This window comes from Parasteatoda tepidariorum, chromosome 3 (assembly GCF_982258835.1).
Source record: "Parasteatoda tepidariorum strain Cologne lab strain chromosome 3, Ptep-v5.0, whole genome shotgun sequence".
Lineage (NCBI taxonomy): Eukaryota > Metazoa > Arthropoda > Arachnida > Araneae > Theridiidae > Parasteatoda > Parasteatoda tepidariorum.
In genome coordinates this window covers 45907663-45923843 of record NC_141757.1, presented here as the reverse complement: position 1 = coordinate 45923843, position 16181 = coordinate 45907663, and the positions used below count along the sequence as shown (strand labels likewise).

Below are 16181 nucleotides of genomic sequence, written 5' to 3'. Positions count from 1 at the left end.
TGTTAAGAATTAACGTAACTCATTAAATACATTTTACATTAAATATTTAACACAATATTTAAAATTTATATTACGAAATTGAATGATTGATTGATTGAATATGGGGTCTAATGGCACTAAGTCCAAATAAGGACATGCTGCGCCAAACAATACGGTATAACAGATTAAAAGCTAAGGTCAAAGTGCATAAAGCAATTTCATTGTACAATTTTTATAGATAAAATGGTACAAGTTTATAAAATCAGATAAAAGGTAAAAATAAAGTCAGATAAAAGAGGTATGAATACAATATAAGTAATTGAGTGATTTATTTGATAATAGTTTTGAATTCAAAGAATATATCATCACCAGGTTTAAGATCACACTTTAAATTTAGTGATTTTATTAACATTATCCTTAAAATATACCAACATATCACAATATCTTTCACACAAAAACTCATAGTTAACAAAATGACTAATATCCAGTCAAAATTATTATTTGGTGCATTCCTAGAAAACTCCAGAACTGTTTAAATCATTCAAGCAATTACTAAAATACAGAATAGTAAAACCTTAAAAATGTAACTAATTACCTATTCAAACAATCAGTTCCACAGCCTCTTTTTCGATGATCTTTAGGTGGCATACAGTTACAAGATTGATCATCATTTTTCGAATCAACAGGTTTAATATCAACATACACATCTGTTCGTACAAATGTAAGAATAAATAAGCATTTCAAGACAAATTAAATATAAAAAATTAAAAAAATAATTTAAATAATTTCAGTGACAACTTTTTTGCATATTCAGTACTCTTAAAAAAATTTTCAATTAGAAAACGCAAAATTATAAACTAATTCATTAAAAAATATTGATACTAAATATATACCATACCGAGGCTTAAATCTTCAAGAATGTAACGATTAAAAAACATAAAAAGCTCAAGTATTCAGAATTTGACTAACCGTAAAACTGAAATTTTCAGAAAGAAAAATAAATTTCCGTGAAAAAACTTTTCTTAAGATTTTTTTTTGTTTTTTTTGTTAACAATTGTAAAGTTTAAAAATCCACCATAGAAAACAAACTAATACTTGGTAAATTCTCTCTATTAATTCCGCTCTAATATGCACGAGTATTTAATTAAGACAGGAGCCGCAGCCCCGATCCATCTTAAACTAACTAAACCAAAACTGTGATTTTAAACACAGTTGTGTCAAAATCAGGTGTCAAGAGAGTGTGAAATTTTATCCTCCTTAGTAAGAGAAATCTATAAAATGAGCAATGGGAGAAAATGAAATTAAAAAAGATAGAGAAATTTTTCAGAATGTGTTTTATGGTGTATGCGCATTGATTTGAGTCTACTTCAAGTTTCTTTGAATGTATGATGGCGCAGCATATTTTAAGAGTAATTCTGATACTTTTTTATTTTATTTTGCCCAATGTTTCCGAAAGAAAAGAAAAAACATTTAGCTGACATTTAAATTTAAAAACGAAAAAAAAAAAGATTCTCAAAGGGAATTAAAACGATTAACTAAAATATTTGAATTACAAAATCTCTGACAGGGAAGAAAGTTTTGAGAGCTGTATGCAAACTGTACACGGGTCTTCGATTTATATACCATTTACAAAAAAGTCTGAGAGAATACTTTGGTGGCCAGAGGTTCTGAGATTGGACACAAAATCTGAGAGTTGACAGGTCTTTAGCTTTTTTTACCCTTTATCATTTTTAAAAATGTTGATTAGAATAAATTTTCTTAAAGCGATGCATTGTTTTCCCTTCCAGAAAATAAAGTAATATTAAAAGTCGAGATTCACAGGGAGGAAACTGGGAAAATACTGTTTAAGTATGTGGTATCTTTACATAATCAGAATTTGTTAATTGCTGCGCATATCCTATATTTTAATATCAACTCACAATTCAGTTTAAACAACAATAGATAACAAAAAATATATCAAAATGCATGTTTTGGTAAGTTGCAGTAGGGATTACAACATAATTTTACAAAATTTAGAGTATTAAATTCTAAAATTAACTTACTTGTTCTAATTTTACGATAGTTATTTGTTAATTCATCATTATAGACCAGCTGAAAATAAAATAAAAATTGGTATAAAAACTACATGAGAAATTAAAACTATAAGCACTGCAAAATAAGGAATTTTATGTATGAGAACAAAGAATGCAGTAAAAATGTAATTTAAGTCTATAAAATAACAGCTTTCCATCAAAACTTGAACAAAAAGTATAAAAATAATAATAATCATCATAAATAGATAAGAGCAAGCAGGAATGCAAGTGGTAGCAATATTTCCCAAAGACGCGGAATATTTTTCGGCATTTTCCTACAATGGTAGAAAAATGTTTGGTTTCTATAGTGATATTAAATCACAAATTGAAACAATTAATATTCCACAAGTTATTTTTACACAAAAATTTAAAGTAAGCATCACTATATTCATAATGAAAAATAATAGTGGTTCAATCACAATGAAAAATAAAAATCAGTTTTTGAAAGAAAAAAAAATATCCGATAAGTTTGAAATAACATTACAATAGAATAGATTGATATTATGGATCACTTTGTATTATGATTAATTACTAGACATAATAAATTAAGTTGCATTGATGAATCAGTTTGTGTGTAAAAATAATTCTACAGCTCCCAGCACATTTATGTTCTACATCCTCTTAATTAAAAAGCAATTCTCATTAGAAAAAATTCAGTGAAAATATAAAAAATCTGAAACAAAATAATATTATTAACGCACATACAAACACATTCTTCAAAATCATTTTAGTTCAATGTTGTACAAACATGTTACTGAAATAGAGGTATTTGTGTGTTTCAAATATTGTCTCTCAGATTACACTTGACATAAGATTAATTAAACTGGAAAAAGAGTGTAATGAATCTTATTGGGAGGTCAAAAATTAAATATAAAGACTTTATATAAAGTTATTTTTAATCCTTTTTGTTAATGGCTGTATAGTTTAAGAGCAGATTTAAAATTACCAATTGTTTGAAGTAAATAAACGATTTTAGAAACATAACATAGGGAATAAATTATTTTTTAAAGAAAGTTATGTAAAATTCAAAGGCTAACCTAAGCCAATTCAACTTATATAGTGGCATTCGATTTGTTAAAGCTACAAAAATAAGTAAAAATTATTTGCATTTAACAAATCCAAATAAGAACATAAAATTGCAATTTAATAATTTTTTAGGTACGAACGGATACAAATAATAAAAAAAATGCCTCAAAATATTTTTTTTTTTTTAAAGTTTTCTTTTTGTCAAAAGAGAAAAAAAAGCTATTTAAAAAAATAAATCGAAGAATTATTGATTTTTTAAAATAGTTATCAGTAGTTTTCTATAATTCCATAATCACAGAAAATCATTACATATCATAGAAAGTATGTAGTAGTAGGCATCCCCAGAACATGCAATGTAATATTGATTAAAAATTTTTTGCATTACGTTTACCACTAAACAATGAATCCCAAACTTTTACAAACAACACACTAGTGTAACTCTAGTACAACATCACCAATAAAAATATAAAATAAATAAATAAAACTTGAAAGCATTATGAAATTTTAAAAAATAACATTTGTTATTTATTGCATAAACTCAATTTTAAGCTAAACAGCTTTTACCAAAAGAAAAAAAATAGTAACATATAGATAAAATTTCTCTCTGGAACATACTTGTTTATTTTTGTAAAGCAACCATATGTCATATGGTAATTTGAATTCAGAGCGTTTTTCTCTTAAATATTTTCCAACATGAATAGGTGGAGGCATCAATCCAAATTCATGATCCTCAGGAATATATTCCTTTATTTCTCTGGATCTAGATTTTTTACTGCTGCTACTTTTCTTAGGAGCAGGGCTAAAATAAATAAAAAGGAAAACATAAATAAATGAAAATACCACAATCAGAAACTAAAACTGAACAAATATGATAAAGTATATTATAAATTGAAATAAAATAACATAATACAGTACAGAACCCGTTATCCGGAAATCAGAAAACCGGAAAACCAAAAAACCAAAACGAAATTCGATAAATTTTCCCGCAATTTTTTAAAAAAAAATTTTTTCCCTCATAAGATTTTAGGATTTTTCTTTCTTTTTTTGAAAGATGTTTACCTTACCATCATTTCAGAAAAATTCATTAGTGTATTACCTCATCGTTTTTTCTTATTTTTAAGATTATTTCCAAATATTTTCTTTTTTTAGTTGGGTTTAACACTAAAAAAAACGGCTTTTTGTAGCGATTCAGAAAACCGGAAAAATCAGTTATCCGGAATAGCGATAGTCCCGATCGTTCCGGATAATCGGTTCTCTACTGTAATTACATAATTTTACAATAAATAACACAAATTTAAATGCAAATTATAAAAACAGAATTTTTAATAAATTGAAGTTTTTTGATACTAAGTTGTCCTATTATTAAGTAAAAGTTTTGACATTTTTAAAGGGTAAAAAAATACAATTAATTTTTAGCTTACTTAATCAAAGTTTATTAAAACAACAAAAACACACAACTGTCTTAAATTCAAAAGCATAAGTGAATTGCAAAAAATACTTAATTAAAAAATGTTTTTTTCTCTTCCTTTTCAGTAAATTACTAATTAAACAATATTTAGGTTACTGCGAACTTAACATAAAATACTGAAAATTGATAACTTGTGTTTTAATACATGAATAATCAAAAAATGTCCGAAGCTATGAAAATTTGTTGTCTCACAGTAATCTTTGTTTGCTAACATTGTCTTTTCAGTCTTTAGCAAGTCTTTTCAGAAACAAAACATATTTCAGTAAAGATTTAAAAAAGTTTAATGATAATATTAAAAAAAAGCTGCAGATGTCTGCTTGCTTTGATTGCAAAATCAAAATATTTTACTTGATTGAAATAAATTAGACAACCAAAATGGACCAAGTTTTTATTACTATTACTACCATTGTCTCTATGAATCAATAAATACACAAAAATATTTCAAGGTTTATAAATTCAATAAAAATCTCATATTAAACTTTAAAAAGATTGAAATCAGTTCTTAATGTAAAAGAGTAAGTAATCAGATTAGTTTCATTGGATACATCAACTTCCAAACTATTTTCATAGCAACCAGGAATCATAGTGAATCTTAACAAAAATATCACAGATAACACGTTGCCCGCAGGAGAACGTAAATACTTTTTTTAAAAAATAAATCTTAGTAAATGGCAAGACATGTGCACCACATTCTTATGAAGCTGATTTTTGTGGGTGGTGATGTAAACATTGCTTTTGTTATATGCACACTAAAGGAAAACAAGATAATTGTAGTAGCATTTTTGATTTTAGACTATCTTTATTAGCTGTCTAACTAGTAGTAGTAAAAATAAAAAAGACATGTTAACACCAGATGATTTAAATAGTTTCTTCAGTATTTTTTTATGTATCATAACTATTAGAAACATAATTCGATAGTAAATTTCTGAGAATTCATATTTTAACAGAAGGGTAAAATATTTTACTTGATAGGCAAAAAACCTATCAGCAAGAGGATCAAGTTAAAAGCAAAGAGTTAACAGACACTTCAGAATGCAGAGAAACATCCATTATTGCGATTTATTAACAGACACTTCAGAATACAGAGAAAGATCCACTATTGGCAATTTATCGAAAATGAGTTTTGCTGAAAATCAAGTTAATCGATTTAATCCATTGACACTGATTGTTTATTTTAAATAATTTAGGAAAAAGAAGAAAACCTAAAGACACTAGAAAAGTACAGCAAACATTTAACGGAATACATTTTTTTTGATAATATATTAACAGTTACCAAAAAGAAAGATTTTAAAATAGAATTTGGCATTTGTTTATAGAGTAACATTGAATAATAATTAGTAAAATGCTGCAACATTTAAAAAGAGTTATATTATTAAGTAAACTTTCAAGAAATGAAATTAAAAAAACCTAAAAAATATGTAATGCTTATAGTGGCAAGATGACAGTTATCACAATGAATAAAACGATGATGACTTAAAACTCCATTAGTTAAAAGGGGAAAGCATTTAAGCAGTCAGTATAACTGTCTAGCTAAATGGACTTTTTTTCTTCAAAACATTGGTAATCTTTGGCATAAAAAAGTTAGCCATTTCATTCATTATTAAATTCTAAGACTCTATCTGGAGAGTATAAAATGATGCAGATAAACTGAAAATTTTTTATGTTAAAAAAGAAAAACAAATGAAATTCAATAAAATTTTAAAAAATACATTTACATGATTAAGTTCGAGTTTTTTTTAAAAAACATTGCACTAAATATAAAAAAAACTCAATCATTAAAATTAATGCTCGTTGAAAACAGTTTCAGGAGGTTCTGGCCCTTCTTTACTACTTGCAACCAGTTGCGAACAGTTAATACCAATTTTATGTAATATACTGGATAAATTCAATTTTGACTGTTAAAATTACAATCCTATTGAAGAGGAAGTAGAAGAAACTGTTTACCCCTTTGTAATTGCAATGTCAAAATTACTTATTAAATTATTTTAAATATGGAATCTAAAAAGAAAATCTATACAGAATATTTAGTTAACAATTATTCTTACCAATCTTGTTTGAAAAATGGTGAGTATAGACCAGCTCTTAAAAATTTCTTCTTTGGTAAAGATATTTCTTTCTTGCGCACTTTTCGAGGATCAGCGGGAGCTAGCCTTCTACCTGATGATGGTTCTGTAACTTGAATGATTTGTTGATATCTAAAAGATGTTTAAAGCAAACATAAGACTGATAAAATCCACAAGACCTAAATTTAATTTTCATATAAAAAAAATAAAAGGGAATTTCAAATTAATAAAATATATTGATTGAATTTTTGATACATGAACGCATGATACATAAAAAAAAAAAGGGAAACTTAAGTACATTTCTTTAATTTTTAAATAAAATGTACAGCATCATGAACTGAATGTGTTCAGTCATATAAATCTAGTGCAAAAGTGGTATGATCAGAGATCTCCTAACCCGTAAGCTAGATCAAAAGTGTTACGATTGGACCATAACTACTTTTTGTTAATTAATTTAATGAATAATTATTTAATTTCTATAAAAAAAGTCAAACACTGAATCAGTTACCTAACACATTTTAAAAAATATATAACAGATAACAAAGTTTTAAACATAAAACAAAATCATATTTAAAAATATGTCACCTCAGTTTTCTCTTTTAAAAAATGTTGTTTAAAATCACTAATTTTATAGCATTTAATTAATTGCATCCTAAATGAACCACTTAAAAAGCAGAAATTAAAGATAAGCACTATAAGAATTCACGATAAAATGTTTATTGTTGAACTAGGAATTATTGAATTAGGAAACTGTGTATTTTAAATATTTTTTTTCTTTTTATAATGAGTTAATTAAAATTTTTATTGAAAATACATTTTCAAAAATCAAGAGTTTTTTATTCTCTTATGAAATTAAAAGCTAACTGCACTCGAGAATCAATACAATCTATAAAATGGGCAAGACTCAATATATTTCAAATCTTCAAAATTTTACATTATATTTCTACAGGATAAATCTTAAAATGATTAACAATCAAAAACAACTAATTCAAATAAAAGATAGAACTAGAAGTTAGTTAATTCTTTAAACAATTATTTATTTTAAAATATTGTATTAATCAAAACCACTGTAAATATAATCTTATTGATATTTCATTAGTAAACTTACTTGGGCTCTAAAAGTTCCTCTTCTTCATTTACTTTTTGTCTTTTTGCTTCAAGACATTCGATATCATCATCATTACCACTTGTTAAATCCAACACTTCGATTTCACATTTCTGAGCAACATTTTTCCTTTTCCTGCGAGATCTTGGTTCTTGAGATTCTACAGATGCTTTAACAACACTTTCAATAGAATCCAACATATTATCTTCAGCTGTTAAATCAATAATTTCTCCATCTAGAGTCACTTCCCTTGTTTCAATTATTTCTGTGTTCAGCGGCGCACGAGCTTTTTTCTTCTTGACTCGCACAAAACCAGTTTTATTTCGAAATCTTCTCCTTTTTTTCTGAGCACTAAGAACATTTTCAGCAACATTATTCTCTTTTTGCGATTTCACAGATTGAGCACAAGCTTCTTTAATCAAGCGCTTTCGCTTTTGCCTGTATGCTAATGCTGTTTCTACAATTTTAGGCTTAGTGACAATTTCAGGAACTTTTTTCCTTTTTTTATTCATTAAAGATGCTAATGGCACATCTTCTGTTTCATCTTTCTTTAGCGATTCCTTAGCAATTGGTTCAGAAACTGCTTTAGTAGGTAGCAAATTATTTTTTATACAACTATCAATTGCATCATCAATTGAATCTCTTGATTTTGACACTTTTGGTTTAGCTTTCACTACTTGGACAACTGGGGCAGGTTTTTTCTCATCAGTCATCATATGTTTTCTAATACATTCCTCTATCGTCTCATCAAATGAAGTATTTAAAGTGAAATTCCTTTTGACACTCGTAGTTTTAGGTACAACAGTATCATTGGTTGCTATTTTAGAATTAAGGACTTGAGCAGATGTTATATGACGACGTTTTTTCAGAGGAAGACAGTTTTCACTAACTACATCTTTTGGTTTGAGAGTTGCAACACCCTTCACTACAGTCTTTGCTTTGCCAAGTCTCTTAGGTTTCTTTCTAGTAATTTTAGGTTTATCTTTTGAAATTTTATTCGACTGAGAAAGCCGTGTTGCTTTTTCTTTGCCCAAACAGAAATTCAAGTGAAATATAGATGGTATAGTCATATTTAATGTTTCATCCATTAGTTTCACACGTTTTTTTGATATATAACAAGAGTCCAATAACCCAGCCAATTTTTCTAACTCAATACTAAAATTTGGATCCTCAGTATAGTACAATTTAGCAGACCTCTTTTTCTTAATAGGTTTCATTTCAAGTGCTGATTGTTTATCTATAGTATAAGTTCTGGTATTAGCAGTGAAGTTTGCTGAGGTATTATAGTCCTCCTTCAAAGACAAAGAAGAAAAATTATCCTCCTTCTCGTGGAAATCAATTTCTTTACAAACATTAAGTTGTTGATGAGGAATTTTCTTAGCATCTTCAGAAATTTTTGCACTTTTTAATTCTTTACTAAGTTTGGATTTTGTTTTATTTAAAGAAAACTTATCTATTTTTCTAACATCTAAATTTTCTTTTTCATCATCCACTTTTGATTTCTTGGAATCCTTTTTATTTACTTTTGAAGATGATTGACTTATATCAGTAATTTGGTCAACATTAGAAACATCTTTAGAAATAAGATTAGTGCCTTTATCAGAAATGGAGACTTTTGATTTATTTAATTGAACATCACTTTTTGGTTTTTCATTTGGCAACTCTTTATCACTAACTTTACGGCGTTTGGATTTAGAAACAGTAGCAGCTTTACAAAGAGACGGTTTTGTTTTGGTATTTCGTATCTTTGAAATACCTTTTGAATCTGAATTGCTAGTAGAAATCCTACGAGAAAGAGGTTTTTGTTTTGATAATATTTTCTTACGAATTTGTTTTTCATCAGAAAACACAATCGTTTCAGAAGTTCCAGAAATACTTGGTTCATCAGAATTTACTTTTTCTGGGGATGTAGAAGGAGACAATTCAGGATCAGAATTACTTTTATCAATTACATCTGAGGGTTTTTGTTTCTCAGTTTTTTTAGAAGAAATCTTCGAGTTATTTTTCCCTGGAGAATTCTGACTTAATAATTCAGGTGAAGAAATTGGTTGTGATTTTCGCTTCTTTTGTCTCTCAGATGGTTTAGCGTTTATAAAAGAAAGGCCATTAGCATCTTCAGCACCATTATTATTACTAAGATATTTCAAATCACTATTTTCAGAAGAAGTACCAATTGTTTTTAAAGTTTTCTCTGAAACAAGCTGTGATATCTTTTGTTCAGATACAAACTTTTTTTCTTTAGATTCAAACACAGGATTTTTATCTGGACAGAGATCAGACAATTTTCTTTGTTTAGATAAATCATCAGTAGAATTTTTTACTTTCTTCTTTGAAAGTATCTTAGGGTGAAATTCTGATTGTGCATGATGCAATTCAAGTTTTTGTATCTTTTCACTAACTTTTTCAAGTTGTTTATCAATTTTACCAGATTGAGCAACTTCATCAATAACAGCATCCAGATTATCAAAATTTTTCTTCTTCGATACACATTCTCTGATCCGTTTGCTTCGAATAGGTTTTGTATTTTCACTATCACAATCTGATTTTTCTGGCATGGTTCTCAAGTTGGTATCTTCTTTTGTTAACCCTTCATGAGATGTTGCAATTGACTTACTGCATTTTTTAAGCCTACTTTTCCAATTTCTTTCATTTGGCATTGAGCTATTTCCTTTCAAATTGATAATACTTTGATTTGGTGGAAAATCCTTTGCTTCACCATCAGGTAAAACACTATTTATAAGATTTGTTTCAACCGAATTTACTACCTCAAAGTTAGTTTCTGCTAGCTGAGTTATCGATTCAAGCGAAGAAGGACTTATAATACATGAGTTCTTTTTCTTACTTTTTCTCCCTCTATTACTTTTGGGTTTATGAAAAGGTGTAAGGGAAACAAATTTTTCAACATTACTGAAATCGGATATATTATCAACTAAGTCTAAAGCAACGTCCTGCTCTGGTACTTTTTCTGGATCATTTTTATTGCTTAACTGTGGATCTATAGTAATAATTTTTTCTTCTGCTTGGTTTATTACAGTATTAGATGATTGCGAACCTTTGAAAGACTCTTTAATTTTAGATTTTTCAACTAGAGAATTCTTATCTACGGGTGATGGTTTTATTTCAGTCTCAGGAACAGCATCTATTGTATGAACTGGTGGAAATACTGCTTCATGAGATTTTTCTTCAGATATTTCTTCTTTACTAGACGAAGTTAAACTTTCAGGTTTTAAATCAGTCTGATCACTAATAGAATTGAGTCCATAATGAGAGCTTTTTCTTCGACCAGCAAAGCTTTTCTTTCTTTTAGATTCATTTCCAGTATTATTAATTTCTGGCTTATTATGAGATTCCTGAGGTTTGTTTTGCTCTGAATTATTCAGTAGTGGATTAATGTATTTCGAAAACTTAGGGGAAGAATTCTTTTCTGAATTTGTAGCGTCATTATCATCAGTAATAATGACGGGAGTATTTATTAATCTTTCCAATTCAGCATTATTTTCACAAATGTCATCAACAGTTAAGCTCCTAGAATGGGGACATTTTGAAATTTTCCTACTGAGAATATCATTCTCCACAGATGGCCGGTTTGGATCTAAACTTTTATCTCTATTTCGTCCTTTACTATTTTTCACTGAAGAGTCCATTTTTCTATCTAAATTAGTTGATATTTTATTACTTTCTATCTTAGACGGATTGGATTTATTTTTAGAACTTTTTATTTCACTATCCAAATCAGGGTTTACATTTTTAGTTTCAACAAGAGAATTAATAACAGGCTTTGTGGATTTTCTTTTTTCTTTGCCACTTGTAATTTGATTTGTTAAAGGAATAGCACTAGAGTTATCTAAAGATAAGTCGATTTTTTCATCAGGTTTAATTATTTCTGTACCTTTTGGATGCTTTCTCGGTCTGCCCCTTCCTTTCTTTTCAGGTACTTTAATATTCGATTGCAAATTTGCAGGGGTTTCAACATTTACCTCTGGTGGTTGATCAAGAATTTCCTTCTCGGTATGTTTACTAGCATTTGAAGTATTTTCGGGAACAATTTCGGGGACCTCATTACATAAAAGATTAATGTTGTTATTTTCAGAATCTTTTTTATGATTAGAAGCACCAGAGGAAGAAACGTTCAATAGAGGAATCTCAGATTCATCAGAACATAGGGGTTTAATATCCTGATTTAAATTGAGAGAATAGCAATCATTAAGATCAGTTGAACTATTCAAAGAGAGTTTATCAATACCTTCTGAAACACTTTCACAAGTGCTTGGAAGTTCATTTGAAGTTAGCTTCTTCTCTTCAGATGAAATTCTGCTAGAATCGCATGAAAGTGCTGAACTTTTTTCAGAATATTCTTCATTTGAAATATTAGATAAGTTATTTGAATTTTCCATATTTGTGGTACAACTCACATCACAATTAGCAACATTTGTCGATGAACAAAAAGGTTTTGAATCATTTTCATTTTCTCTTATACAAGTCCTGTCATTGAGAAGTATGTCGATGTTTTCCTCATTAGAGAGCTTATCACAGAAACTATCACTGGTAGTGTCACAAGTCAATGCAGTAACAGATATGCTACTCATGTCAACATCACTAAGTTCATCAGATTCTACACTTTGAAACTGCGAACTTATAGAGTCTTGAACGCTTTGAACTAATGACAGCAATTCATTGTCGGTTTTTAAATTTGCTTCAGCTATTCTTCGAGGAGTCCTTGCTTTGGGTCTTCTTATTTCAGTGGATGGTAAGAGCTGAGGAGATGACTGATCTGAGAAAACAGGCGTTTCAGATTTTTCAATCTCAACAGACTGGTCATTGAACATTAGGTGAAGAGGATTTTGAGAAAAAGCATGAACATTTGATTTGGTTTCAGACGAAAAATTTTTACTATTACTTGTCATCAAAGAATTTGCTTTGCTTTTATCAGTACAACTCTGCTCTATCAACTCTTCACGTAAGAATTCTTTCACTGTAGTAAATTCAACTTCCTTATAATCAGTGTACATTGTTTCGACTTTCATTTCTGAGACTCCTTTAAGCTTCACCTCAATACCCTCTTGAACTAAAAATGGAGCACAATCCTCATCGGATTTTTGAATTTCAACAATGGATGGTGGATCTGCAATTCTAGGTGTCCACAGTGGATCGTGAGGTATCAAAACAGGAGGAGAATGTGCAGGAGAAACAGGTTTTTCCTGCTTATCATTCAGCTTGTTAGTCAATTCAGATGAGTCTCTTCTATCAAAATAATCATCAACAAGGCTAACAAGTGACTGATTACCATCCCTACATGCTGTTATTTCACAATCCACACGTAGAGGAGAATCGCCAGATGACTGTATACCACTGTCGGGGGACACATTAGACAAAGAAACAGGTAAAGCATCTAAGTCAAGACTAGTAGTGGAAACAGTTACATGGCCTTTAATAATAGATGGCAATTGTTCCAAAGAATGAAAGTTAAAATTACATTCCGTGGTATTTTGATTTTCACATTTATTATTTACAAGAAAATGTTTTTCACCGCCAGAATTAAGAAGTCCGATATTGCTAGATACATTGATGTTGCATTCTACTTCTGCATTTGTAACACTCAATACTTGCATCTGTAAATCTCCATTTCCAGGAGAGTCTTCAATAATGGCACAATGCTTTTCTTCAACTTTTCTCCACATACTGAAGCATTCTTGAATGCTAGCATTTTTATCTCCTGTCGAACAGTTTTCATCTGATGATGAGATAGTAAAATAGTCAATGTCACTGACTTGCAGCTTTTTATTTCGAGCACAGTCATTGGGTATTCGCTTTCCACCCTTACCAAATCCTGGCTTTTCGCTGAGTCCTGCAGATTGACTGTTAGATAAAGAGGATTCAGATACATTCTGCAATTTCTTACATTGTAGAGTGCAAGTTGCTTGGCACTTAGTAGATGCTTTTCTCCTTCGACTTTTTCTTCTTCGACAGCGTGTATAATTTGAAGCACTGCAACAGCTTTCACTTTCAGAGCCTGATGAACTTCTACTAGAGCTACTGCTACTACTAGAACTACCTGAAGTACTGCTTGATCCACTAGAACTGCTGCCGCTGCTGCTGTTACTACTACAACCAGTGCTACTACCACTACTGCTTCCACTACTACTACTCCCAGAAGATCCACTGGAGCTGCCACTTGAACTAGAAGAACTTGAGCTACCACTAGTGCTGCAACGACGTGTTTTTCTTGCTGCTTTGCATGTTGAATATTGACCGCCACAGGACATTCGGGAATCTTTTGTTTGAAGACATCTTTTCTATAATTTAAATTTTTAAAAAATTTATTGATTTTTGCAAAAGAGACAACATTAATAGCAAAAACATTTTTATATTTTGTTGAATGTGATTTATTATATAATTTAACATTAAACTTTGAAGCTAAAGAAATTCATAAAGGAAAAGGGGAAAAAAAGAGAAATGCAATCAAGTTATAGAAAAACAATTGCAAAGAAATAAAAAAAATTCATTTCAATGGAATGGAGGAAAAAATCTATCAACAATAGTGCTTCATAAAAGTTTTAATTGTGCCTATTTAAAGACTCCGAAAATCTTATACAAATTTTGTTGAAGGCACTTAAAGCTTATAACTCTTACCAATCACAAGATTTTTCGAGAACAAACACTTTAAGAAACATACATTTTATTTATTTCAATCTGAAATTATTCTTTAAATAGATTTTTAAAAAACTATAATGACAAATAGAATAATTAGTCTGATTTATGAAAAACCTTCCCTAATACCAGTGTTTTCACTACAGCGCGAGAATCTCGCATATTTTTTTTTTTCTCGCATTAAAAAATGATTACCGCGAGAAATTCGCGCATTCTATAAATCAATTTCAAAATTCGCAAATTTCTTGCATTTTGGAAAAAGCTTCGATTTACGCCATTTAGAAAAAAATCCGTTTCACTTTTCTTCCTAGATCTTTCATTATTTTCACCATCTGCCCCATTATCTAGCTTCCCTATTTACCAGTATTGTTTAGAACCTTTTCGAACAACAGAACACAACCACGGAACCCCTTTCAGAGCACATTTCTCTACAATCACATGTTCACCGTAGGTAAGGTTTCTTCATGTAAGACGTTCAAATTTTTTATGCACTTATGTAAGATGGACAAATACCTTGTAAAGGCAAAATCTTCTATGATGATGCACTAAAAATATTCAATGCTTTAAAAAATAGAAGACGTTAAAAATTTATTATAATTAAAGAAATAATTTTTTTAGAGTTTTTGTGTTTTTTTAGTTTTAAAAAATCTCACTTAACTTTTTGAAATCTCACCCTGCTTTTGAGAAAGGGTGAGAAATTCTCACCCATTTTTTTTTTCTATGATGAAAACACTGAATACAATACTTACTTTCTCAACTTTTCTTTTGCATCGCTGAGTCCTTTCTCGAGGTTCCCTGGTGCATTTTGCTACAGTACCAACATTTTTGCACTTGATGTCATTATGTGCTGAGTCACTTCCAGCTGGCGGAAATTCAGAATAATCTTCTTGGTCTAAATTTTCATTTCCAACCTCTTGTGCCTTCTTTATTCTTCTTGCAGCAATTTTCAATTTCAGTGGAGCATTGGCAAAATTGCTTTCTTTCACAATGGAAAATTCTCGTTCTGCTGTAGCAGAACTTCTACTTGAGCTTCCTTCTCCATCACTGTCACTGCTGCTACAGCTATCGCTAGTTGCACTACTTGATTCACTGCAACTCTGGTTACGGGAGCGCCACTTCTTAGGTGGATGTTTCTTGGCTCCAACCGCTTGAAGCGATCGCATTGTAGAGCCATACTCCACACCTCGTTGCGTCAAAAGGCTCTGTGCCATCTTCAAACATTCCCAAGCATTTGCTTATGCAACTTCGCTACATTAGAAAATACCTGAAATACAATTTAAGTCTATGAGAACATGCTAGAATATATTTAAAAAAATTTAAAACCTCAGAGGTAAAAAGTGATAAACCACTTTAGTTCAGAGATACAAAAATTTTACAGTGATTTCAAAAATGATATGCTTCTTATTAAGGTGAATCAGTATTGTAGTGCTGTCTCTTGACAGAAATTCGCACTAATGAATGAAAACTCCAATTGAATAAAATTACAGAAAAGGGGAAATTTTTATAAGATGTAGGTTACCATATTTTTACCTCTGTGGTTGTCAACTAACACATAACAGGGGTCTGTCTAGGTTTTTCTGAGAGGTACCTATTTTGTGAAAATTTAGGCATAATTTGTGAAAATTAAAATTTATATCAAAAAATCAACACAAAAATATGATAAAAATATGGATTTATCGCTTCTTACGGGATACAAAAATAAAATTTTAAGAAAAAGTATTTTGTGAAACTACTGTTTTTCCAAAAGTTGAATTTGTGAAGGTACTGCTAAAAGGTAGTAAATTTGGCCTGGACAGACCCCTGTATAAGAAGGCAAATAC

General features: G+C 29.6%; 1 protein-coding gene across 4 annotated transcripts in view; it reads right to left on the bottom strand.

The window, feature by feature from the left end:
* ash1 (histone-lysine N-methyltransferase ash1) overlaps positions 1-16181 on the bottom strand; it is a 47797-nt gene that overhangs the window by 28951 nt on the left and 2665 nt on the right. For all 4 annotated transcript variants that reach the window (XM_016061818.4, XM_016061819.4, XM_016061821.4 and 1 more), the window contains exons 2-7: positions 15111-15625; positions 7717-14006; positions 6591-6740; positions 3693-3876; positions 2022-2070; positions 575-686 (exon numbers count right to left, since the gene is read on the bottom strand). In XM_016061818.4, the coding sequence (XP_015917304.3) occupies positions 575-686; positions 2022-2070; positions 3693-3876; positions 6591-6740; positions 7717-14006; positions 15111-15572 (7247 nt within the window). In that variant the 5' untranslated portion in view covers positions 15573-15625. The remainder of the gene's footprint in view (positions 1-574; positions 687-2021; positions 2071-3692; positions 3877-6590; positions 6741-7716; positions 14007-15110; positions 15626-16181) is intronic.